This window comes from Drosophila biarmipes, chromosome 2L (genome assembly GCF_025231255.1).
Source record: "Drosophila biarmipes strain raj3 chromosome 2L, RU_DBia_V1.1, whole genome shotgun sequence".
NCBI lineage: Eukaryota > Metazoa > Arthropoda > Insecta > Diptera > Drosophilidae > Drosophila > Drosophila biarmipes.
Window position 1 is genome coordinate 23,866,345 of NC_066612.1, and position 23,484 is coordinate 23,889,828.

General features: G+C 42.7%; 2 protein-coding genes across 2 annotated transcripts; both read left to right on the forward strand.

Annotated features, from left to right (window-relative positions):
* Positions 1-1,861: 1,861 nt before the first annotated feature.
* Positions 1,862-7,670, forward strand: LOC127010674 (uncharacterized). Its single transcript, XM_050885068.1, has 2 exons — positions 1,862-2,330; positions 7,056-7,670. Exons 1-2 carry the CDS (start codon positions 1,932-1,934, stop codon positions 7,476-7,478), a joined length of 822 nt encoding a protein of 273 aa, XP_050741025.1. The 5' UTR covers positions 1,862-1,931; the 3' UTR covers positions 7,479-7,670.
* A 4,285-nt stretch (positions 7,671-11,955) lies between these two features.
* LOC127010675 (uncharacterized) lies at positions 11,956-17,409 on the forward strand. Its single transcript, XM_050885069.1, has 2 exons — positions 11,956-12,382; positions 16,921-17,409. The coding sequence occupies exons 1-2, from the start codon at positions 11,978-11,980 to the stop codon at positions 17,341-17,343; spliced, it is 828 nt and encodes a 275-aa protein (XP_050741026.1). The 5' UTR covers positions 11,956-11,977; the 3' UTR covers positions 17,344-17,409.
* The last annotated feature ends 6,075 nt before the right edge of the window (positions 17,410-23,484 follow it).

Sequence of the window (23,484 nt, forward strand, 5' to 3'; positions counted from 1 at the left end):
CAACTCTCCGGGCAGAAGTAGGCGAACAGCCGTTTGGATCTCCCGACTGGTGATAGTCGAGCGCTTGTTGTAGTGAGCCAGACGAGAAGCCTCGGCAGCAATGCGTTCGAAGATATCATTCACAAAGCTGTTCATGATGCTCATCGCCTTCGACGAAATGCCCGTGTCGGGGTGGACCTGCTTCAGGACCTTGTAAATGTAGATGGCGTAGCTCTCCTTCCTCTTGCGCTTCTTCTTCTTGTCGCTCTTGGTGATGTTCTTCTGGGCTTTGCCAGCCTTCTTGGCTGCCTTTCCACTAGTTTTCGGCGGCATTATTCACTTCACTTATGATTTCACAAACACAACTCACTGATCATAATGGTGCCCAAGCGCGTTCAACTTTATACTTTTTCTCGAGCCATGTTTTCAGGTCTGGGGCACCCACCCCTAACTGAACGCGCAGGCAGAAGGAAAAGTATAAATATGTGGCTACCCGGGGCTCGTCGAGCATTCGTTTTTAGTGTGTAAAGTGAACTAAGTGAAATACTCGTAAAGCAAAATGTCTGGTCGTGGAAAAGGTGGCAAAGTGAAGGGAAAGGCGAAGTCCCGCTCCAACCGTGCCGGTCTTCAGTTCCCAGTAGGCCGTATTCACCGTCTGCTCCGCAAGGGCAACTATGCCGAGCGAGTTGGTGCCGGCGCTCCAGTTTACCTGGCTGCTGTGATGGAATATCTGGCCGCTGAGGTTCTCGAGTTGGCTGGAAATGCTGCTCGTGACAACAAGAAGACTAGGATTATCCCGCGTCATCTGCAGCTGGCCATCCGCAACGACGAGGAGTTGAACAAGCTGCTCTCCGGCGTCACCATTGCCCAGGGTGGAGTGTTGCCTAACATACAGGCTGTTCTGTTGCCCAAAAAGACCGAGAAGAAGGCTTAAACGTTTGATACATACTTGTACATAAACAAACCCAACCGTCCTTTTCAGGACGACCAAGGTGTTACCAAAGAATTGAAGAATTTTCAATACTAATACCATATTATTAAAACAATAAGTATAAGGACGTGTGGGAAACAGATGTCGATTTTGTATAAGCGTTGGTCCTATAGCAGTCGGCCAGAAATAAGACCTAAGAGGCGAATTTCCGTCAATGCTGTATCTGCGGCACAGCCTGTACAAAATAGATGTGTATCTACCTGAACCACTTTCATTTCAAATTTCATTTTGGTTCAATAAACATATATTATTTATGAAGCATCAACTTTCGAATCAAAGCATTATTGGAAAATGTGTCTCTTTGGAAATTTAAATGGTGGTCCTGAAAAGGACCGATTGCTGAAAAAGTACAAGCTGTACTAGTTTTTTAACCGCCGAAGCCGTACAGGGTGCGGCCTTGCCTCTTCAGTGCGTACACAACGTCCATGGCGGTGACGGTCTTCCTCTTGGCGTGTTCGGTGTAGGTGACGGCATCACGGATAACGTTCTCCAAGAACACCTTCAGAACGCCTCGTGTTTCCTCGTATATAAGTCCGGAGATGCGTTTTACACCGCCACGACGAGCCAAACGGCGGATAGCTGGCTTCGTGATACCCTGGATGTTGTCACGCAGCACTTTGCGGTGACGCTTGGCGCCTCCTTTTCCCAAGCCTTTGCCTCCTTTACCACGACCAGTCATATTTCACTTCTCTTCTCTACTGTTAACACACTGCACGGTACGAAAGTCACTGAAGAACTATTTCCAAATTTTCGACGAGCTCATATTTATACCTAAACCCCCAGAAACACGAGCGAGTCCGAAAGATATGTTCGTCTCGCTCTCCGCTCGACAACTGAGATGGACTCTGCTTCCCTCTCTTTTCAACCCTCCCCGTTTTGCTATATAAGGAGGTAGCAAATGCGGCTATCGTTTATTGTGTTTTGAAACGTGAAGTGAACGTGAACAGCAGTGAATTCGAAAATGGCCCGTACCAAGCAAACCGCTCGCAAATCGACTGGTGGCAAGGCGCCACGTAAGCAACTGGCTACTAAGGCCGCTCGCAAGAGCGCTCCCGCCACCGGAGGCGTGAAGAAGCCTCATCGGTACCGCCCTGGAACTGTTGCCCTGCGTGAGATCCGTCGATACCAGAAGAGTACCGAGCTGCTGATCCGCAAGCTGCCTTTCCAGCGTCTGGTGCGTGAAATCGCTCAGGACTTCAAGACTGACCTGCGATTCCAGAGCTCGGCGGTGATGGCTCTGCAGGAAGCTAGCGAGGCCTATCTAGTAGGCCTCTTTGAAGATACCAACTTGTGTGCCATTCATGCCAAGCGTGTCACCATCATGCCCAAGGACATCCAGTTGGCCCGTCGCATTCGCGGCGAGCGTGCTTAGGTCGAGACGGCTTCAACTGGCTGCCAGTGCGCTAACATAATTTGTACAAATCGGTCCTTTTCAGGACCACAAATTAATTCAATGAGATACTAATTTTATCTGGAGGCTTTAACATAAAAATAAAGAAAAATTATTTTCCGTCCCGTTTTTTTAAGTGAATTGAATAATTGTTAATTCATTTTTTCCAATTTGTACTGCCTTGATAAATTTAATAGTAGTCGGAAATTGTCTTTTTGAGTTCCCGGGGTTTTTTATGTGACAGCTGCTGTGCGGTACCGATGGTCAAGACTTTCAAACAGAAAAAATAAAAAAAAATACTAAATGCAGCATAAAAAAATATTAACTGGGCTAATGAATCTGTTGGTTGTTTAATAAACAAAATTTCATATATTTTCTTTATAATTTTAACTGCAGTGCAACCTCCAAGATATTTTTTAATAGGGACGCAAAATAAACAGTTTGTAGCTATATGTATATATTTCTGAAAATTGTTTAGAGTATTTTGAAATATTAGATAAAGCTAATATATAATATTAGTTTTTTAAAATATATTTTATTTTTTTTTTATCAAATGTTTTTTAACAAATTTCGTTTTAAATGTCGGCATGTATTGAGAAAGGGTAGCGTTATATGGAACAACCACGATCAACATAAGACATTCAAACATCAACAAAAAATATAAAAACTTTTGAGCGCTATTTATAAATTAGACATAGCTGCTAAGGAATGCATAACGTCTTATAAAAAACAAGAAAAATATTAAAACATGTACTTTTTATATTTTTTCTTTAATATTAACTTAAGTGTGGTCTCAGGCCTCAATGGAATTTATATATGGGACGGATATTAGCAAAATGTAGTGAAAACTATTAATAACAATGCCCCAAAAGCTGGACTGCGCTAAGCAAAGACATAATAAATATAAGAAAACATCGAACAAATACCACATTTTAAGTTAATTATATTTTTAACAATCAGAAAACTATTGCCGAGTGTGTTCTTACAGCCAATTTTGCATGTAGCCAAGGGACAACTTGAAACAAATAAAAAAATACCTAAAGTAATAATAAGTATAAAGACTTGTAGTATTACTTAAAGTAAAATGTTCAAACTTCATTTTTCCTTAGCAAGTTACAAAATATTTCTAGAAATCTTATTTTAAAATTTTTTTTTAAAGTAATTATTCATGTTACGAATGTCAATCTTGAAGTTGATACGGCTATAAAAGGTTACAAAAACAAGAACATAACATTTCTAGCACATTACCTTCTTAATTTATCGTTTTTGAATGTAAAACGATAAAAAAATTATTTAGTTTTAGTATCTTAAGCCCTGAAAATAAGAAAATAAGTTTGCACTTCAAGCAAAAATTAGCAGAGCAAATGACTGATGCCAGACTCACAGTTGAAGTGCTCTCCTCCTCGATTCTCATTCGAACGAAGGAGGTTGGTCACAAGCGCGCGCTCCGTTTTCTATACAAAAAAGTGTAGTTTAGTGAAAAAAAATGTCTGATTCTGCAGTTGCAACGTCCGCTTCCCCAGTGGCTGCTCCCCCAGCGCCAGTTGAGAAGAAGCTGGCCACCAAAAAGGCATCTAGTTCCGCTGCCTTAAAAGCAAAGAAGGCCGCTGCCCCGCCATCGCATCCGCCAACTCAACAAATGGTGGACGCTTCTATCAAGAATTTGAAGGAACGAGGTGGCTCATCTCTTCTGGCAATCAAGAAATACATCACCGCCACCTACAAATGCGATGCCCAGAAGCTGGCTCCATTCATAAAGAAATACTTGAAATCTGCCGTGGTCAATGGAAAGTTGATCCAAACAAAGGGAAAAGGCGCGTCTGGTTCATTCAAACTGTCGGCCTCCGCCAAGAAGGATCCGAAGCCGAAGCCTGCGTCTGCTGAGAAGAAGGTGAAAAGCAAGAAGGTAGCCGTCAAAAAGGCCGGAGCCACCGCCAAGAAAGTTGCCGCCGCAGCTGCCGACAAGAAGCCCAAGGCTAAGAAGGCTGTGGCCACCAAAAAGACCGCAGAGAAGAAGAAAACAGAGAAGGCGAAGGCCAAGGATGCAAAGAAAACTGGAACCGTGAAGGCGAAGCCAGCAGCAGCGAAGGCCAAGTCGACCGCAGTGAAGCCGAAGGCAGCAAAAGCAGCAAAGGCCAAGCCAGCGGCCTCTGCTAAGCCCAAAAAGGCGGTGAAGAAAGCAGCGGCGCCTGCTACCGCTAAGAAACCGAAAGCCAAGACTACGGCTGCCAAGAAGTAAATTGTGAAAAAGTACAGTACCTGGTACATGCTCGCAATCGTAATTTTAGATTTTGAAATCTGAAATTTAAACAAGCCCTTTTCAGGGCTACAACGTTCGTTTACAGGAGAAAGAAACTTTCAATTCACTTATCCGATTATTTTATGGCCATTCGCATTTTTCCACATTTAATTGGACTCGATTAGTTTATGATTAAAAAAGAAATATGTAATAAGAATATGTCATAACTTGTGTCTTAATACAAATAATTATAAGTGTACCCTTGTAGCCGCATTAATTTTAGCTGCTTTACCAGAGTATCTAAATGGAAAGTATATATGGCTCCAAAGTTCTTCAGAAAAAAACACAAATTGAACTTTTATCACGCATTTTATTGGCAAACGGCAAGCTGAAAATTTAGTTTCTTTGGTTAAATATGTTGTGGCCCTGAAAAGGGCCTTTTTGGATCTTCCTCCCCATACGCAGCAGGAGAAAATTACTTGGAGCTGGTGTACTTGGTGACAGCCTTGGTTCCCTCACTGACGGCGTGCTTCGCCAACTCTCCGGGCAGAAGTAGGCGAACAGCCGTTTGGATCTCCCGACTGGTGATAGTCGAGCGCTTGTTGTAGTGAGCCAGACGAGAAGCCTCGGCAGCAATGCGTTCGAAGATATCATTCACAAAGCTGTTCATGATGCTCATTGCCTTCGACGAAATGCCCGTGTCGGGGTGGACCTGCTTCAGGACCTTGTAAATGTAGATGGCGTAGCTCTCCTTCCTCTTGCGCTTCTTCTTCTTGTCGCTCTTGGTGATGTTCTTCTGGGCTTTGCCAGCCTTCTTGGCTGCCTTTCCACTAGTTTTCGGCGGCATTATTCACTTCACTTATGATTTCACAAACACAACGCCCAAGCGCGTTCAACTTTATACTTTTTCTCGAGCTATGTTTTCAGGTCTGGGGCACCCACCCCTAACTGAACGCGCAGGCAGACGGAAAAGTATAAATATGTGGCTACCCGGGGCTCGTCGAGCATTCGTTTTTAGTGTGTAAAGTGAACTAAGTGAAATACTCGTAAAGCAAAATGTCTGGTCGTGGAAAAGGTGGCAAAGTGAAGGGAAAGGCGAAGTCCCGCTCCAACCGTGCCGGTCTTCAGTTCCCAGTAGGCCGTATTCACCGTCTGCTCCGCAAGGGCAACTATGCCGAGCGAGTTGGTGCCGGCGCTCCAGTTTACCTGGCTGCTGTGATGGAATATCTGGCCGCTGAGGTTCTCGAGTTGGCTGGCAATGCTGCTCGTGACAACAAGAAGACTAGGATTATCCCGCGTCATCTGCAGCTGGCCATCCGCAACGACGAGGAGTTGAACAAGCTGCTCTCCGGCGTCACCATTGCCCAGGGTGGAGTGTTGCCCAACATACAGGCTGTTCTGTTGCCCAAAAAGACCGAGAAGAAGGCTTAAACGTTTGATACATACTTGTACATAAAAAACAAACCCAACCGTCCTTTTCAGGACGACCAAGGTGTTACCAAAGAATTGAAGAATTTTCAATACTAATACCATATTATTAAAACAATAAGTATAAGGACGTGTGGGAAACAGATGTCGATTTTGTATAAGCGTTGGTCCTATAGCAGTCGGCCAGAAATAAGACCTAAGAGGTTCATCGCAAAATGGCGAATTTCTGTCAATGCTGTATCTGCGGCACAGCCTGTACAAAATAGATGTGTATCTACCTGAACTACTTTCATTTCAAATTTCATTTTGGTTCAATAAACATATATTATTTATGAAGCATCAACTTTCAAATCAAAGCATTATTGGAAAATGTGTCTCCTTTGGAAATTTAAATGGTGGTCCTGAAAAGGACCGATTGCTGAAAAAGTACAAGCTGTACTAGTTTTTTAACCGCCGAAGCCGTACAGGGTGCGGCCTTGCCTCTTCAGTGCGTACACAACGTCCATGGCGGTGACGGTCTTCCTCTTGGCGTGTTCGGTGTAGGTGACGGCATCACGGATAACGTTCTCCAAGAACACCTTCAGAACGCCTCGTGTTTCCTCGTATATAAGTCCGGAGATGCGTTTTACACCGCCACGACGAGCCAAACGGCGGATAGCTGGCTTCGTGATACCCTGGATGTTGTCACGCAGCACTTTGCGGTGACGCTTGGCGCCTCCTTTTCCCAAGCCTTTGCCTCCTTTACCACGACCAGTCATATTTCACTTCTCTTCTCTACTGTTAACACACTGCACGGTACGAAAGTCACTGAAGAACTATTTCCAAATTTTCGACGAGCTCATATTTATACCTAAACCCCCAGAAACACGAGCGAGTCCGAAAGATATGTTCGTCTCGCTCTCCGCTCGACAACTGAGATGGACTCTGCTTCCCTCTCTTTTCAACCCTCCCCGTTTTGCTATATAAGGAGGTAGCAAATGCGGCTATCGTTTATTGTGTTTTGAAACGTGAAGTGAACGTGAACAGCAGTGAATTCGAAAATGGCCCGTACCAAGCAAACCGCTCGCAAATCGACTGGTGGCAAGGCGCCACGCAAGCAACTGGCTACAAAGGCCGCTCGCAAGAGCGCCCCCGCCACCGGAGGCGTGAAGAAGCCTCATCGGTACCGCCCTGGAACTGTTGCCCTGCGTGAGATCCGTCGATACCAGAAGAGTACCGAGCTGCTGATCCGCAAGCTGCCTTTCCAGCGTCTGGTGCGTGAAATCGCTCAGGACTTCAAGACTGACCTGCGATTCCAGAGCTCGGCGGTGATGGCTCTGCAGGAAGCTAGCGAGGCCTATCTAGTAGGCCTCTTTGAAGATACCAACTTGTGTGCCATTCATGCCAAGCGTGTCACCATTATGCCCAAGGACATCCAGTTGGCCCGTCGCATTCGCGGCGAGCGTGCTTAAGTCGAGATGGCTTCAACTGGCTCCCAGTGCGCTTACATAATTTGTACAAATCGGTCCTTTTCAGGACCACAAATTACATTCAATGGGATACTAATTTTATCTGGAGGCTTTAACATAAAATTAAAGAAAATTATTTTCCGTCCCGTTTTTTTAAGCGAATTGAATAATTGTTAATTCATTTTTCCAATTTGTACTGCCTTGATAAAATGTAATAGTAGTCGGAAATTGTCTTTTGATTTGAGTTCCCGGGGTTTTTTATGTGACAGCTGCTGTGCGGTACCGATGGTCAAGACTTTCAAACAGAAAAAATAAAAAAAATACTAAATGCAGCATAAAAAAATATTAACTGGGCTAATGAATCTGTTGGTTGCTTAATAAACAAAATTTCATATATTTTCTTTATAATTTTAACTGCAGTGCAACCTCCAAGATATTTTTTAATAGGGACGCAAAATAAACAGTTTGTAGCTATATGTAAATATTTCTGAAAATTGTTTATAGTATATTGAAATATTAGATAAAGCTAATATATAATATTAGTTTTTTACAATATATTTTATTTTTTTTTTTATCAAATGTTTTTTAACAAATTTCGTTTTGAATGTCGGCATGTATTGAGAAAGGGTAGCGTTATATGGAACAACCACGATCAACATAAGACATTCAAACATCAACAAAAAATATACAAACTTTTAAGCGCTATTTATAAATTAGACATAGCTGCTAAGGAATGCATAACGTCTTATAAAAAACAAGAAAAATATTAAAACATGTACTTTTTATATTTTTTCTTTAATATTAACTTAAGTGTGGTCTCAGGCCTCTATGGAATTTATATATGGGACGGATATTAGCAAAATGTAGTGAAAACTATTAATAATAATGCCCCAAAAGCTGGACTGCGCTAAGCAAAGACATAATAAATATAAGAAAACATCGAACAAATACCACATTTTAAGTTAACTATATTTTTAACAATCAGAAAACTATTGCCGAGTGTGTTCTCACAGCCAATTTTGCATGTAGCCAAGGGACAACTTGAAACAAATAAAAAAATACCTCAAGTAATAATAAGTATAAAGACTTGTAGTATTACTTAAAGTAAAATGTTCAAACTTCATTTTTCCTTAGCAAGTTACAAAATATTTCTAGAAATCTTATTTTAAAATGTTTTTTTAAAGTAATTATTCATGTTACGAATGTCAATCTTGAAGTTGATACGGCTATAAAAGGTTACAAAAACAAGAACATAACATTTCTAGCACATTACCTTCTTAATTTATCGTTTTTGAATGTAAAACGATAAAAAAATTATTTAGTTTTAGTATCTTAAGCCCTGAAAATAAGAAAATAAGTTTGCACTTCAAGCAAAAATTAGCAGAGCAAATGACTGATGCCAGACTCACAGTTGAAGTGCTCTCCTCCTCGATTCTCATTCGAACGAAGGAGGTTGGTCACAAGCGCGCGCTCCGTTTTCTATACAAAAAAGTGTAGTTTAGTGAAAAAAAATGTCTGATTCTGCAGTTGCAACGTCCGCTTCCCCAGTGGCTGCTCCCCCAGCGCCAGTTGAGAAGAAGCTGGCCACCAAAAAGGCATCTAGTTCCGCTGCCTTAAAAGCAAAGAAGGCCGCTGCCCCGCCATCGCATCCGCCAACTCAACAAATGGTGGACGCTTCTATCAAGAATTTGAAGGAACGAGGTGGCTCATCTCTTCTGGCAATCAAGAAATACATCACCGCCACCTACAAATGCGATGCCCAGAAGCTGGCTCCATTCATAAAGAAATACTTGAAATCTGCCGTGGTCAATGGAAAGTTGATCCAAACAAAGGGAAAAGGCGCGTCTGGTTCATTCAAACTGTCGGCCTCCGCCAAGAAGGATCCGAAGCCGAAGCCTGCGTCTGCTGAGAAGAAGGTGAAAAGCAAGAAGGTAGCCGTCAAAAAGGCCGGAGCCACCGCCAAGAAAGTTGCCGCCGCAGCTGCCGACAAGAAGCCCAAGGCTAAGAAGGCTGTGGCCACCAAAAAGACCGCAGAGAAGAAGAAAACAGAGAAGGCGAAGGCCAAGGATGCAAAGAAAACTGGAACCGTGAAGGCGAAGCCAGCAGCAGCGAAGGCCAAGTCGACCGCAGTGAAGCCGAAGGCAGCAAAAGCAGCAAAGGCCAAGCCAGCGGCCTCTGCTAAGCCCAAAAAGGCGGTGAAGAAAGCAGCGGCGCCTGCTACCGCTAAGAAACCGAAAGCCAAGACTACGGCTGCCAAGAAGTAAATTGTGAAAAAGTACAGTACCTGGTACATGCTCGCAATCGTAATTTTAGATTTTGAAATCTGAAATTTAAACAAGCCCTTTTCAGGGCTACAACGTTCGTTTACAGGAGAAAGAAACTTTCAATTCACTTATCCGATTATTTTATGGCCATTCGCATTTTTCCACATTTGATTGGACTCGATTAGTTTATGATTAAAAAAGAAATATGTAATAAGAATATGTCATAACTTGTGTCTTAATACAAATAATTATAAGTGTACCCTTGTAGCCGCATTAATTTTAGCTGCTTTACCAGAGTATCTAAATGGAAAGTATATATGGCTCCAAAGTTCTTCAGAAAAAAACATAAATTGAATTTTTATCACGCATTTTATTGGCAAACGGCAAGCTGAAAATTTAGTTTCTTTGGTTAAATATGGGCCCTGAAAAGGGCCTTTTTGGATCTTCCTCCCCATACGCAGCAGGAGAAAATTACTTGGAGCTGGTGTACTTGGTGACAGCCTTGGTTCCCTCACTGACGGCGTGCTTCGCCAACTCTCCGGGCAGAAGTAGGCGAACAGCCGTTTGGATCTCCCGACTGGTGATAGTCGAGCGCTTGTTGTAGTGAGCCAGACGAGAAGCCTCGGCAGCAATGCGTTCGAAGATATCATTCACAAAGCTGTTCATTATGCTCATTGACTTCGACGAAATGTTTTCAGGTCTGGGGCACCCACCCCTAACTGAACGCGCAGGCAGACGGAAAAGTATAAATATGTGGCTACCCGGGGCTCGTCGAGCATTCGTTTTTAGTGTGTAAAGTGAACTAAGTGAAATACTCGTAAAGCAAAATGTCTGGTCGTGGAAAAGGTGGCAAAGTGAAGGGAAAGGCGAAGTCCCGCTCCAACCGTGCCGGTCTTCAGTTCCCAGTAGGCCGTATTCACCGTCTGCTCCGCAAGGGCAACTATGCCGAGCGAGTTGGTGCCGGCGCTCCAGTTTACCTGGCTGCTGTGATGGAATATCTGGCCGCTGAGGTTCTCGAGTTGGCTGGCAATGCTGCTCGTGACAACAAGAAGACTAGGATTATCCCGCGTCATCTGCAGCTGGCCATCCGCAACGACGAGGAGTTGAACAAGCTGCTCTCCGGCGTCACCATTGCCCAGGGTGGAGTGTTGCCCAACATACAGGCTGTTCTGTTGCCCAAAAAGACCGAGAAGAAGGCTTAAACGTTTGATACATACTTGTACATAAAAAACAAACCCAACCGTCCTTTTCAGGACGACCAAGGTGTTACCAAAGAATTGAAGAATTTTCAATACTAATACCATATTATTAAAACAATAAGTATAAGGACGTGTGGGAAACAGATGTCGATTTTGTATAAGCGTTGGTCCTATAGCAGTCGGCCAGAAATAAGACCTAAGAGGTTCATCGCAAAATGGCGAATTTCCGTCAATGCTGTATCTGCGGCACAGCCTGTACAAAATAGATGTGTATCTACCTGAACCACTTTCATTTCAAATTTCATTTTGGTTCAATAAACATATATTATTTATGAAGCATCAACTTTCGAATCAAAGCATTATTGGAAAATGTGTCTCTTTGGAAATTTAAATGGTGGTCCTGAAAAGGACCGATTGCTGAAAAAGTACAAGCTGTACTAGTTTTTTAACCGCCGAAGCCGTACAGGGTGCGGCCTTGCCTCTTCAGTGCGTACACAACGTCCATGGCGGTGACGGTCTTCCTCTTGGCGTGTTCGGTGTAGGTGACGGCATCACGGATAACGTTCTCCAAGAACACCTTCAGAACGCCTCGTGTTTCCTCGTATATAAGTCCGGAGATGCGTTTTACACCGCCACGACGAGCCAAACGGCGGATAGCTGGCTTCGTGATACCCTGGATGTTGTCACGCAGCACTTTGCGGTGACGCTTGGCGCCTCCTTTTCCCAAGCCTTTGCCTCCTTTACCACGACCAGTCATATTTCACTTCTCTTCTCTACTGTTAACACACTGCACGGTACGAAAGTCACTGAAGAACTATTTCCAAATTTTCGACGAGCTCATATTTATACCTAAACCCCCAGAAACACGAGCGAGTCCGAAAGATATGTTCGTCTCGCTCTCCGCTCGACAACTGAGATGGACTCTGCTTCCCTCTCTTTTCAACCCTCCCCGTTTTGCTATATAAGGAGGTAGCAAATGCGGCTATCGTTTATTGTGTTTTGAAACGTGAAGTGAACGTGAACAGCAGTGAATTCGAAAATGGCCCGTACCAAGCAAACCGCTCGCAAATCGACTGGTGGCAAGGCGCCACGCAAGCAACTGGCTACTAAGGCCGCTCGCAAGAGCGCCCCCGCCACCGGAGGCGTGAAGAAGCCTCATCGGTACCGCCCTGGAACTGTTGCCCTGCGTGAGATCCGTCGATACCAGAAGAGTACCGAGCTGCTGATCCGCAAGCTGCCTTTCCAGCGTCTGGTGCGTGAAATCGCTCAGGACTTCAAGACTGACCTGCGATTCCAGAGCTCGGCGGTGATGGCTCTGCAGGAAGCTAGCGAGGCCTATCTAGTAGGCCTCTTTGAAGATACCAACTTGTGTGCCATTCATGCCAAGCGTGTCACCATCATGCCCAAGGACATCCAGTTGGCCCGTCGCATTCGCGGCGAGCGTGCTTAAGTCGAGACGGCTTCAACTGGCTGCCAGTGCGCTTACATAATTTGTACAAATCGGTCCTTTTCAGGACCACAAATTACATTCAATGGGATACTAATTTTATCTGGAGGCTTTAACATAAAATTAAAGAAAATTATTTTCCGTCCCGTTTTTTTAAGCGAATTGAATAATTGTTAATTCATTTTTCCAATTTGTACTGCCTTGATAAAATGTAATAGTAGTCGGAAATTGTCTTTTGATTTGAGTTCCCGGGGTTTTTTATGTGACAGCTGCTGTGCGGTACCGATGGTCAAGACTTTCAAACAGAAAAAATAAAAAAAAATACTAAATGCAGCATAAAAAAATATTAACTGGGCTAATGAATCTGTTGGTTGCTTAATAAACAAAATTTCATATATTTTCTTTATAATTTTAACTGCAGTGCAACCTCCAAGATATTTTTTAATAGGGACGCAAAATAAACAGTTTGTAGCTATATGTAAATATTTCTGAAAATTGTTTATAGTATATTGAAATATTAGATAAAGCTAATATATAATATTAGTTTTTTACAATATATTTTATTTTTTTTTTTTATCAAATGTTTTTTAACAAATTTCGTTTTGAATGTCGGCATGTATTGAGAAAGGGTAGCGTTATATGGAACAACCACGATCAACATAAGACATTCAAACATCAACAAAAAATATAAAAACTTTTAAGCGCTATTTATAAATTAGACATAGCTGCTAAGGAATGCATAACGTCTTATAAAAAACAAGAAAAATATTAAAACATGTACTTTTTATATTTTTTCTTTAATATTAACTTAAGTGTGGTCTCAGGCCTCTATGGAATTTATATATGGGACGGATATTAGCAAAATGTAGTGAAAACTATTAATATTAATGCCCCAAAAGCTGGACTGCGCTAAGCAAAGACATAATAAATATAAGAAAACATCGAACAAATACCACATTTTAAGTTAACTATATTTTTAACAATCAGAAAACTATTGCCGAGTGTGTTCTCACAGCCAATTTTGCATGTAGCCAAGGGACAACTTGAAACAAATAAAAAAATACCTAAAGTAATAATAAGTATAAAGACTTGTAGTATTACTTAAAGTAAAATGTTCAAACTTCATTTTTCCTTAGCAAGTTACAAAATATTTCTAGAAATTTTATTTTAAAATGTTTTTTTAAAGTAATTATTCATGTTACGAATGTCAATCTTGAAGTTGATACGGCTATAAAAGGTTACAAAAACAAGAACATAACATTTCTAGCACATTACCTTCTTAATTTATCGTTTTTGAATGTAAAACGATAAAAAAATTATTTAGTTTTAGTATCTTAAGCCCTGAAAATAAGAAAATAAGTTTGCACTTCAAGCAAAAATTAGCAGAGCAAATGACTGATGCCAGACTCACAGTTGAAGTGCTCTCCTCTTCGATTCTCATTCGAACGAAGGAGGTTGGTCACAAGCGCGCGCTCCGTTTTCTATACAAAAAAGTGTAGTTTAGTGAAAAAAAATGTCTGATTCTGCAGTTGCAACGTCCGCTTCCCCAGTGGCTGCTCCCCCAGCGCCAGTTGAGAAGAAGCTGGCCACCAAAAAGGCATCTGGTTCCGCTGCCTTAAAAGCAAAGAAGGCCGCTGCCCCGCCATCGCATCCGCCAACTCAACAAATGGTGGACGCTTCTATCAAGAATTTGAAGGAACGAGGTGGCTTATCTCTTCTGGCAATCAAGAAATACATCACCGCCACCTACAAATGCGATGCCCAGAAGCTGGCTCCATTCATAAAGAAATACTTGAAATCTGCCGTGGTCAATGGAAAGTTGATCCAAACAAAGGGAAAAGGCGCGTCTGGTTCATTCAAACTGTCGGCCTCCGCCAAGAAGGATCCGAAGCCGAAGCCTGCGTCTGCTGAGAAGAAGGTGAAAAGCAAGAAGGTAGCCGTCAAAAAGACCGGAGCCACCGCCAAGAAAGTTGCCGCCGCAGCTGCCGACAAGAAGCCCAAGGCTAAGAAGGCTGTGGCCACCAAAAAGACCGCAGAGAAGAAGAAAACAGAGAAGGCGAAGGCCAAGGATGCAAAGAAAACTGGAACCGTGAAGGCGAAGCCAGCAGCAGCGAAGGCCAAGTCGACCGCAGTGAAGCCGAAGGCAGCAAAAGCAGCAAAGGCCAAGCCAGCGGCCTCTGCTAAGCCCAAAAAGGCGGTGAAGAAAGCAGCGGCGCCTGCTACCGCTAAGAAACCGAAAGCCAAGACTACGGCTGCCAAGAAGTAAATTGTGAAAAAGTACAGTACCTGGTACATGCTCGCAATCGTAATTTTAGATTTTGAAATCTGAAATTTAAACAAGCCCTTTTCAGGGCTACAACGTTCGTTTACAGGAGAAAGAAACTTTCAATTCACTTATCCGATTATTTTATGGCCATTCGCATTTTTCCACATTTAATTGGACTCGATTAGTTTATGATTAAAAAAGAAATATGTAATAAGAATATGTCATAACTTGTGTCTTAATACAAATAATTATAAGTGTACCCTTGTAGCCGCATTAATTTTAGCTGCTTTACCAGAGTATCTAAATGGAAAGTATATATGGCTCCAAAGTTCTTCAGAAAAAAACATAAATTGAATTTTTATCACGCATTTTATTGGCAAACGGCAAGCTGAAAATTTAGTTTCTTTGGTTAAATATGTTGTGGCCCTGAAAAGGGCCTTTTTGGATCTTCCTCCCCATACGCAGCAGGAGAAAATTACTTGGAGCTGGTGTACTTGGTGACAGCCTTGGTTCCCTCACTGACGGCGTGCTTCGCCAACTCTCCGGGCAGAAGTAGGCGAACAGCCGTTTGGATCTCCCGACTGGTGATAGTCGAGCGCTTGTTGTAGTGAGCCAGACGAGAAGCCTCGGCAGCAATGCGTTCGAAGATATCATTCACAAAGCTGTTCATGATGCTCATCGCCTTCGACGAAATGCCCGTGTCGGGGTGGACCTGCTTCAGGACCTTGTAAATGTAGATGGCGTAGCTCTCCTTCCTCTTGCGCTTCTTCTTCTTGTCGCTCTTGGTGATGTTCTTCTGGGCTTTGCCAGCCTTCTTGGCTGCCTTTCCACTAGTTTTCGGCGGCATTATTCACTTCACTTATGATTTCACAAACACAACTCACTGGAAGTTCCCTTTCCAAGGGAAAGGCGAAGTCCCGCTCCAACCGTGCCGGTCTTCAGTTCCCAGTAGGCCGTATTCACCGTCTGCTCCGCAAGGGCAACTATGCCGAGCGAGTTGGTGCCGGCGCTCCAGTTTACCTGGCTGCTGTGATGGAATATCTGGCCGCTGAGGTTCTCGAGTTGGCTGGCAATGCTGCTCGTGACAACAAGAAGACTAGGATTATCCCGCGTCATCTGCAGCTGGCCATCCGCAACGACGAGGAGTTGAACAAGCTGCTCTCCGGCGTCACCATTGCCCAGGGTGGAGTGTTGCCCAACATACAGGCTGTTCTGTTGCCCAAAAAGACCGAGAAGAAGGCTTAAACGTTTGATACATACTTGTACATAAAAAACAAACCCAACCGTCCTTTTCAGGACGACCAAGGTGTTACCAAAGAATTGAAGAATTTTCAATACTAATACCATATTATTAAAACAATAAGTATAAGGACGTGTGGGAAACAGATGTCGATTTTGTATAAGCGTTGGTCCTATAGCAGTCGGCCAGAAATAAGACCTAAGAGGTTCATCGCAAAATGGCGAATTTCCGTCAATGCTGTATCTGCGGCACAGCCTGTACAAAATAGATGTGTATCTACCTGAACCACTTTCATTTCAAATTTCATTTTGGTTCAATAAACATATATTATTTATGAAGCATCAACTTTCGAATCAAAGCATTATTGGAAAATGTGTCTCTTTGGAAATTTAAATGGTGGTCCTGAAAAGGACCGATTGCTGAAAAAGTACAAGCTGTACTAGTTTTTTAACCGCCGAAGCCGTACAGGGTGCGGCCTTGCCTCTTCAGTGCGTACACAACGTCCATGGCGGTGACGGTCTTCCTCTTGGCGTGTTCGGTGTAGGTGACGGCATCACGGATAACGTTCTCCAAGAACACCTTCAGAACGCCTCGTGTTTCCTCGTATATAAGTCCGGAGATGCGTTTTACACCGCCACGACGAGCCAAACGGCGGATAGCTGGCTTCGTGATACCCTGGATGTTGTCACGCAGCACTTTGCGGTGACGCTTGGCGCCTCCTTTTCCCAAGCCTTTGCCTCCTTTACCACGACCAGTCATATTTCACTTCTCTTCTCTACTGTTAACACACTGCACGGTACGAAAGTCACTGAAGAACTATTTCCAAATTTTCGACGAGCTCATATTTATACCTAAACCCCCAGAAACACGAGCGAGTCCGAAAGATATGTTCGTCTCGCTCTCCGCTCGACAACTGAGATGGACTCTGCTTCCCTCTCTTTTCAACCCTCCCCGTTTTGCTATATAAGGAGGTAGCAAATGCGGCTATCGTTTATTGTGTTTTGAAACGTGAAGTGAACGTGAACAGCAGTGAATTCGAAAATGGCCCGTACCAAGCAAACCGCTCGCAAATCGACTGGTGGCAAGGCGCCACGCAAGCAACTGGCTACTAAGGCCGCTCGCAAGAGCGCCCCCGCCACCGGAGGCGTGAAGAAGCCTCATCGGTACCGCCCTGGAACTGTTGCCCTGCGTGAGATCCGTCGATACCAGAAGAGTACCGAGCTGCTGATCCGCAAGCTGCCTTTCCAGCGTCTGGTGCGTGAAATCGCTCAGGACTTCAAGACTGACCTGCGATTCCAGAGCTCGGCGGTGATGGCTCTGCAGGAAGCTAGCGAGGCCTATCTAGTAGGCCTCTTTGAAGATACCAACTTGTGTGCCATTCATGCCAAGCGTGTCACCATCATGCCCAAGGACATCCAGTTGGCCCGTCGCATTCGCGGCGAGCGTGCTTAAGTCGAGACGGCTTCAACTGGCTGCCAGTGCGCTTACATAATTTGTACAAATCGGTCCTTTTCAGGACCACAAATTACATTCAATGGGATACTAATTTTATCTGGAGGCTTTAACATAAAATTAAAGAAAATTATTTTCCGTCCCGTTTTTTTAAGCGAATTGAATAATTGTTAATTCATTTTTCCAATTTGTACTGCCTTGATAAAATGTAATAGTAGTCGGAAATTGTCTTTTGATTTGAGTTCCCGGGGTTTTTTATGTGACAGCTGCTGTGCGGTACCGATGGTCAAGACTTTCAAACAGAAAAAATAAAAAAAAATACTAAATGCAGCATAAAAAAATATTAACTGGGCTAATGAATCTGTTGGTTGCTTAATAAACAAAATTTCATATATTTTCTTTATAATTTTAACTGCAGTGCAACCTCCAAGATATTTTTTAATAGGGACGCAAAATAAACAGTTTGTAGCTATATGTAAATATTTCTGAAAATTGTTTATAGTATATTGAAATATTAGATAAAGCTAATATATAATATTAGTTTTTTACAATATATTTTATTTTTTTTTTTTATCAAATGTTTTTTAACAAATTTCGTTTTGAATGTCGGCATGTATTGAGAAAGGGTAGCGTTATATGGAACAACCACGATCAACATAAGACATTCAAACATCAACAAAAAATATAAAAACTTTTAAGCGCTATTTATAAATTAGACATAGCTGCTAAGGAATGCATAACGTCTTATAAAAAACAAGAAAAATATTAAAACATGTACTTTTTATATTTTTTCTTTAATATTAACTTAAGTGTGGTCTCAGGCCTCTATGGAATTTATATATGGGACGGATATTAGCAAAATGTAGTGAAAACTATTAATATTAATGCCCCAAAAGCTGGACTGCGCTAAGCAAAGACATAATAAATATAAGAAAACATCGAACAAATACCACATTTTAAGTTAATTATATTTTTAACAATCAGAAAACTATTGCCGAGTGTGTTCTCACAGCCAATTTTGCATGTAGCCAAGGGACAACTTGAAACAAATAAAAAAATACCTAAAGTAATAATAAGTATAAAGACTTGTAGTATTACTTAAAGTAAAATGTTCAAACTTCATTTTTCCTTAGCAAGTTACAAAATATTTCTAGAAATTTTATTTTAAAATGTTTTTTTAAAGTAATTATTCATGTTACGAATGTCAATCTTGAAGTTGATACGGCTATAAAAGGTTACAAAAACAAGAACATAACATTTCTAGCACATTACCTTCTTAATTTATCGTTTTTGAATGTAAAACGATAAAAAAATTATTTAGTTTTAGTATCTTAAGCCCTGAAAATAAGAAAATAAGTTTGCACTTCAAGCAAAAATTAGCAGAGCAAATGACTGATGCCAGACTCACAGTTGAAGTGCTCTCCTCTTCGATTCTCATTCGAACGAAGGAGGTTGGTCACAAGCGCGCGCTCCGTTTTCTATACAAAAAAGTGTAGTTTAGTGAAAAAAAATGTCTGATTCTGCAGTTGCAACGTCCGCTTCCCCAGTGGCTGCTCCCCCAGCGCCAGTTGAGAAGAAGCTGGCCACCAAAAAGGCATCTGGTTCCGCTGCCTTAAAAGCAAAGAAGGCCGCTGCCCCGCCATCGCATCCGCCAACTCAACAAATGGTGGACGCTTCTATCAAGAATTTGAAGGAACGAGGTGGCTCATCTCTTCTGGCAATCAAGAAATACATCACCGCCACCTACAAATGCGATGCCCAGAAGCTGGCTCCATTCATAAAGAAATACTTGAAATCTGCCGTGGTCAATGGAAAGTTGATCCAAACAAAGGGAAAAGGCGCGTCTGGTTCATTCAAACTGTCGGCCTCCGCCAAGAAGGATCCGAAGCCGAAGCCTGCGTCTGCTGAGAAGAAGGTGAAAAGCAAGAAGGTAGCCGTCAAAAAGACCGGAGCCACCGCCAAGAAAGTTGCCGCCGCAGCTGCCGACAAGAAGCCCAAGGCTAAGAAGGCTGTGGCCACCAAAAAGACCGCAGAGAAGAAGAAAACAGAGAAGGCGAAGGCCAAGGATGCAAAGAAAACTGGAACCGTGAAGGCGAAGCCAGCAGCAGCGAAGGCCAAGTCGACCGCAGTGAAGCCGAAGGCAGCAAAAGCAGCAAAGGCCAAGCCAGCGGCCTCTGCTAAGCCCAAAAAGGCGGTGAAGAAAGCAGCGGCGCCTGCTACCGCTAAGAAACCGAAAGCCAAGACTACGGCTGCCAAGAAGTAAATTGTGAAAAAGTACAGTACCTGGTACATGCTCGCAATCGTAATTTTAGATTTTGAAATCTGAAATTTAAACAAGCCCTTTTCAGGGCTACAACGTTCGTTTACAGGAGAAAGAAACTTTCAATTCACTTATCCGATTATTTTATGGCCATTCGCATTTTTCCACATTTAATTGGACTCGATTAGTTTATGATTAAAAAAGAAATATGTAATAAGAATATGTCATAACTTGTGTCTTAATACAAATAATTATAAGTGTACCCTTGTAGCCGCATTAATTTTAGCTGCTTTACCAGAGTATCTAAATGGAAAGTATATATGGCTCCAAAGTTCTTCAGAAAAAAACATAAATTGAATTTTTATCACGCATTTTATTGGCAAACGGCAAGCTGAAAATTTAGTTTCTTTGGTTAAATATGTTGTGGCCCTGAAAAGGGCCTTTTTGGATCTTCCTCCCCATACGCAGCAGGAGAAAATTACTTGGAGCTGGTGTACTTGGTGACAGCCTTGGTTCCCTCACTGACGGCGTGCTTCGCCAACTCTCCGGGCAGAAGTAGGCGAACAGCCGTTTGGATCTCCCGACTGGTGATAGTCGAGCGCTTGTTGTAGTGAGCCAGACGAGAAGCCTCGGCAGCAATGCGTTCGAAGATATCATTCACAAAGCTGTTCATGATGCTCATCGCCTTCGACGAAATGCCCGTGTCGGGGTGGACCTGCTTCAGGACCTTGTAAACGTAGATGGCGTAGCTCTCCTTCCTCTTGCGCTTCTTCTTCTTGTCGCTCTTGGTGATGTTCTTCTGGGCTTTGCCAGCCTTCTTGGCTGCCTTTCCACTAGTTTTCGGCGGCATTATTCACTTCACTTATGATTTCACAAACACAACTCACTGATCATAATGGTGCCCAAGCGCGTTCAACTTTATACTTTTTCTCGAGCCATGTTTTCAGGTCTGGGGCACCCACCCCTAACTGAACGCGCAGGCAGAAGGAAAAGTATAAATATGTGGCTACCCGGGGCTCGTCGAGCATTCGTTTTTAGTGTGTAAAGTGAACTAAGTGAAATACTCGTAAAGCAAAATGTCTGGTCGTGGAAAAGGTGGCAAAGTGAAGGGAAAGGCGAAGTCCCGCTCCAACCGTGCCGGTCTTCAGTTCCCAGTAGGCCGTATTCACCGTCTGCTCCGCAAGGGCAACTATGCCGAGCGAGTTGGTGCCGGCGCTCCAGTTTACCTGGCTGCTGTGATGGAATATCTGGCCGCTGAGGTTCTCGAGTTGGCTGGCAATGCTGCTCGTGACAACAAGAAGACTAGGATTATCCCGCGTCATCTGCAGCTGGCCATCCGCAACGACGAGGAGTTGAACAAGCTGCTCTCCGGCGTCACCATTGCCCAGGGTGGAGTGTTGCCCAACATACAGGCTGTTCTGTTGCCCAAAAAGACCGAGAAGAAGGCTTAAACGTTTGATACATACTTGTACATAAAAAACAAACCCAACCGTCCTTTTCAGGACGACCAAGGTGTTACCAAAGAATTGAAGAATTTTCAATACTAATACCATATTATTAAAACAATAAGTATAAGGACGTGTGGGAAACAGATGTCGATTTTGTATAAGCGTTGGTCCTATAGCAGTCGGCCAGAAATAAGACCTAAGAGGTTCATCGCAAAATGGCGAATTTCCGTCAATGCTGTATCTGCGGCACAGCCTGTACAAAATAGATGTGTATCTACCTGAACCACTTTCATTTCAAATTTCATTTTGGTTCAATAAACATATATTATTTATGAAGCATCAACTTTCGAATCAAAGCATTATTGGAAAATGTGTCTCTTTGGAAATTTAAATGGTGGTCCTGAAAAGGACCGATTGCTGAAAAAGTACAAGCTGTACTAGTTTTTTAACCGCCGAAGCCGTACAGGGTGCGGCCTTGCCTCTTCAGTGCGTACACAACGTCCATGGCGGTGACGGTCTTCCTCTTGGCGTGTTCGGTGTAGGTGACGGCATCACGGATAACGTTCTCCAAGAACACCTTCAGAACGCCTCGTGTTTCCTCGTATATAAGTCCGGAGATGCGTTTTACACCGCCACGACGAGCCAAACGGCGGATAGCTGGCTTCGTGATACCCTGGATGTTGTCACGCAGCACTTTGCGGTGACGCTTGGCGCCTCCTTTTCCCAAGCCTTTGCCTCCTTTACCACGACCAGTCATATTTCACTTCTCTTCTCTACTGTTAACACACTGCACGATAAGAAAGTCACTGAAGAACTATTTCCAAATTTTCGACGAGCTCATATTTATACCTAAACCCCCAGAAACACGAGCGAGTCCGAACGATATGTTCGTCTCGCTCTCCGCTCGACAACTGAGATGGACTCTGCTTCCCTCTCTTTTCAACCCTCCCCGTTTTGCTATATAAGGAGGTAGCAAATGCGGCTATCGTTTATTGTGTTTTGAAACGTGAAGTGAACGTGAACAGCAGTCAATTCGAAAATGGCCCGTACCAAGCAAACCGCTCGCAAATCGACTGGTGGCAAGGCGCCACGCAAGCAACTGGCTACTAAGGCCGCTCGCAAGAGCGCCCCCGCCACCGGAGGCGTGAAGAAGCCTCATCGGTACCGCCCTGGAACTGTTGCCCTGCGTGAGATCCGTCGATACCAGAAGAGTACCGAGCTGCTGATCCGCAAGCTGCCTTTCCAGCGTCTGGTGCGTGAAATCGCTCAGGACTTCAAGACTGACCTGCGATTCCAGAGCTCGGCGGTGATGGCTCTGCAGGAAGCTAGCGAGGCCTATCTAGTAGGCCTCTTTGAAGATACCAACTTGTGTGCCATTCATGCCAAGCGTGTCACCATCATGCCCAAGGACATCCAGTTGGCCCGTCGCATTCGCGGCGAGCGTGCTTAGGTCGAGACGGCTTCAACTGGCTGCCAGTGCGCTAACATAATTTGTACAAATCGGTCCTTTTCAGGACCACAAATTAATTCAATGAGATACTAATTTTATCTGGAGGCTTTAACATAAAAATAAAGAAAAATTATTTTCCGTCCCGTTTTTTTAAGTGAATTGAATAATTGTTAATTCATTTTTTCCAATTTGTACTGCCTTGATAAATTTAATAGTAGTCGGAAATTGTCTTTTGATTTGAGTTCCCGGGGTTTTTTATGTGACAGCTGCTGTGCGGTACCGATGGTCAAGACTTTCAAACAGAAAAAAATAAAAAAAAAATACTAAATGCAGCATAAAAAAATATTAACTGGGCTAATGAATCTGTTGGTTGTTTAATAAACAAAATTTCATATATTTTCTTTATAATTTTAACTGCAGTGCAACCTCCAAGATATTTTTTAATAGGGACGCAAAATAAACAGTTTGTAGCTATATGTATATATTTCTGAAAATTGTTTAGAGTATTTTGAAATATTAGATAAAGCTAATATATAATATTAGTTTTTTACAATATATTTTATTTTTTTTTTATCAAATGTTTTTTAACAAATTTCGTTTTGAATGTCGGCATGTATTGAGAAAGGGTAGCGTTATATGGAACAACCACGATCAACATAAGACATTCAAACATCAACAAAAAATATAAAAACTTTTGAGCGCTATTTATAAATTAGACATAGCTGCTAAGGAATGCATAACGTCTTATAAAAAACAAGAAAAATATTAAAACATGTACTTTTTATATTTTTTCTTTAATATTAACTTAAGTGTGGTCTCAGGCCTCAATGGAATTTATATATGGGACGGATATTAGCAAAATGTAGTGAAAACTATTAATAACAATGCCCCAAAAGCTGGACTGCGCTAAGCAAAGACATAATAAATATAAGAAAACATCGAACAAATACCACATTTTAAGTTAATTATATTTTTAACAATCA

Coding starts and splice junctions, on each gene's coding strand:
- LOC127010674 (XM_050885068.1), top strand. CDS start 1,932: ATGGCCCGTACCAAGCAAACCGCTCGCAAATCGACTGGTGGCAAGGCG. Junction 2,331..7,055: donor TGGCCCGTCGCATTCGCGGC/GAGCGTGCTTAG, acceptor ACGTGAACAGCA/GTGAATTCGAAAATGGCCCG.
- LOC127010675 (XM_050885069.1), top strand. CDS start 11,978: ATGGCCCGTACCAAGCAAACCGCTCGCAAATCGACTGGTGGCAAGGCG. Junction 12,383..16,920: donor GTCGCATTCGCGGCGAGCGT/GCTTAAGTCGAG, acceptor ACGTGAACAGCA/GTGAATTCGAAAATGGCCCG.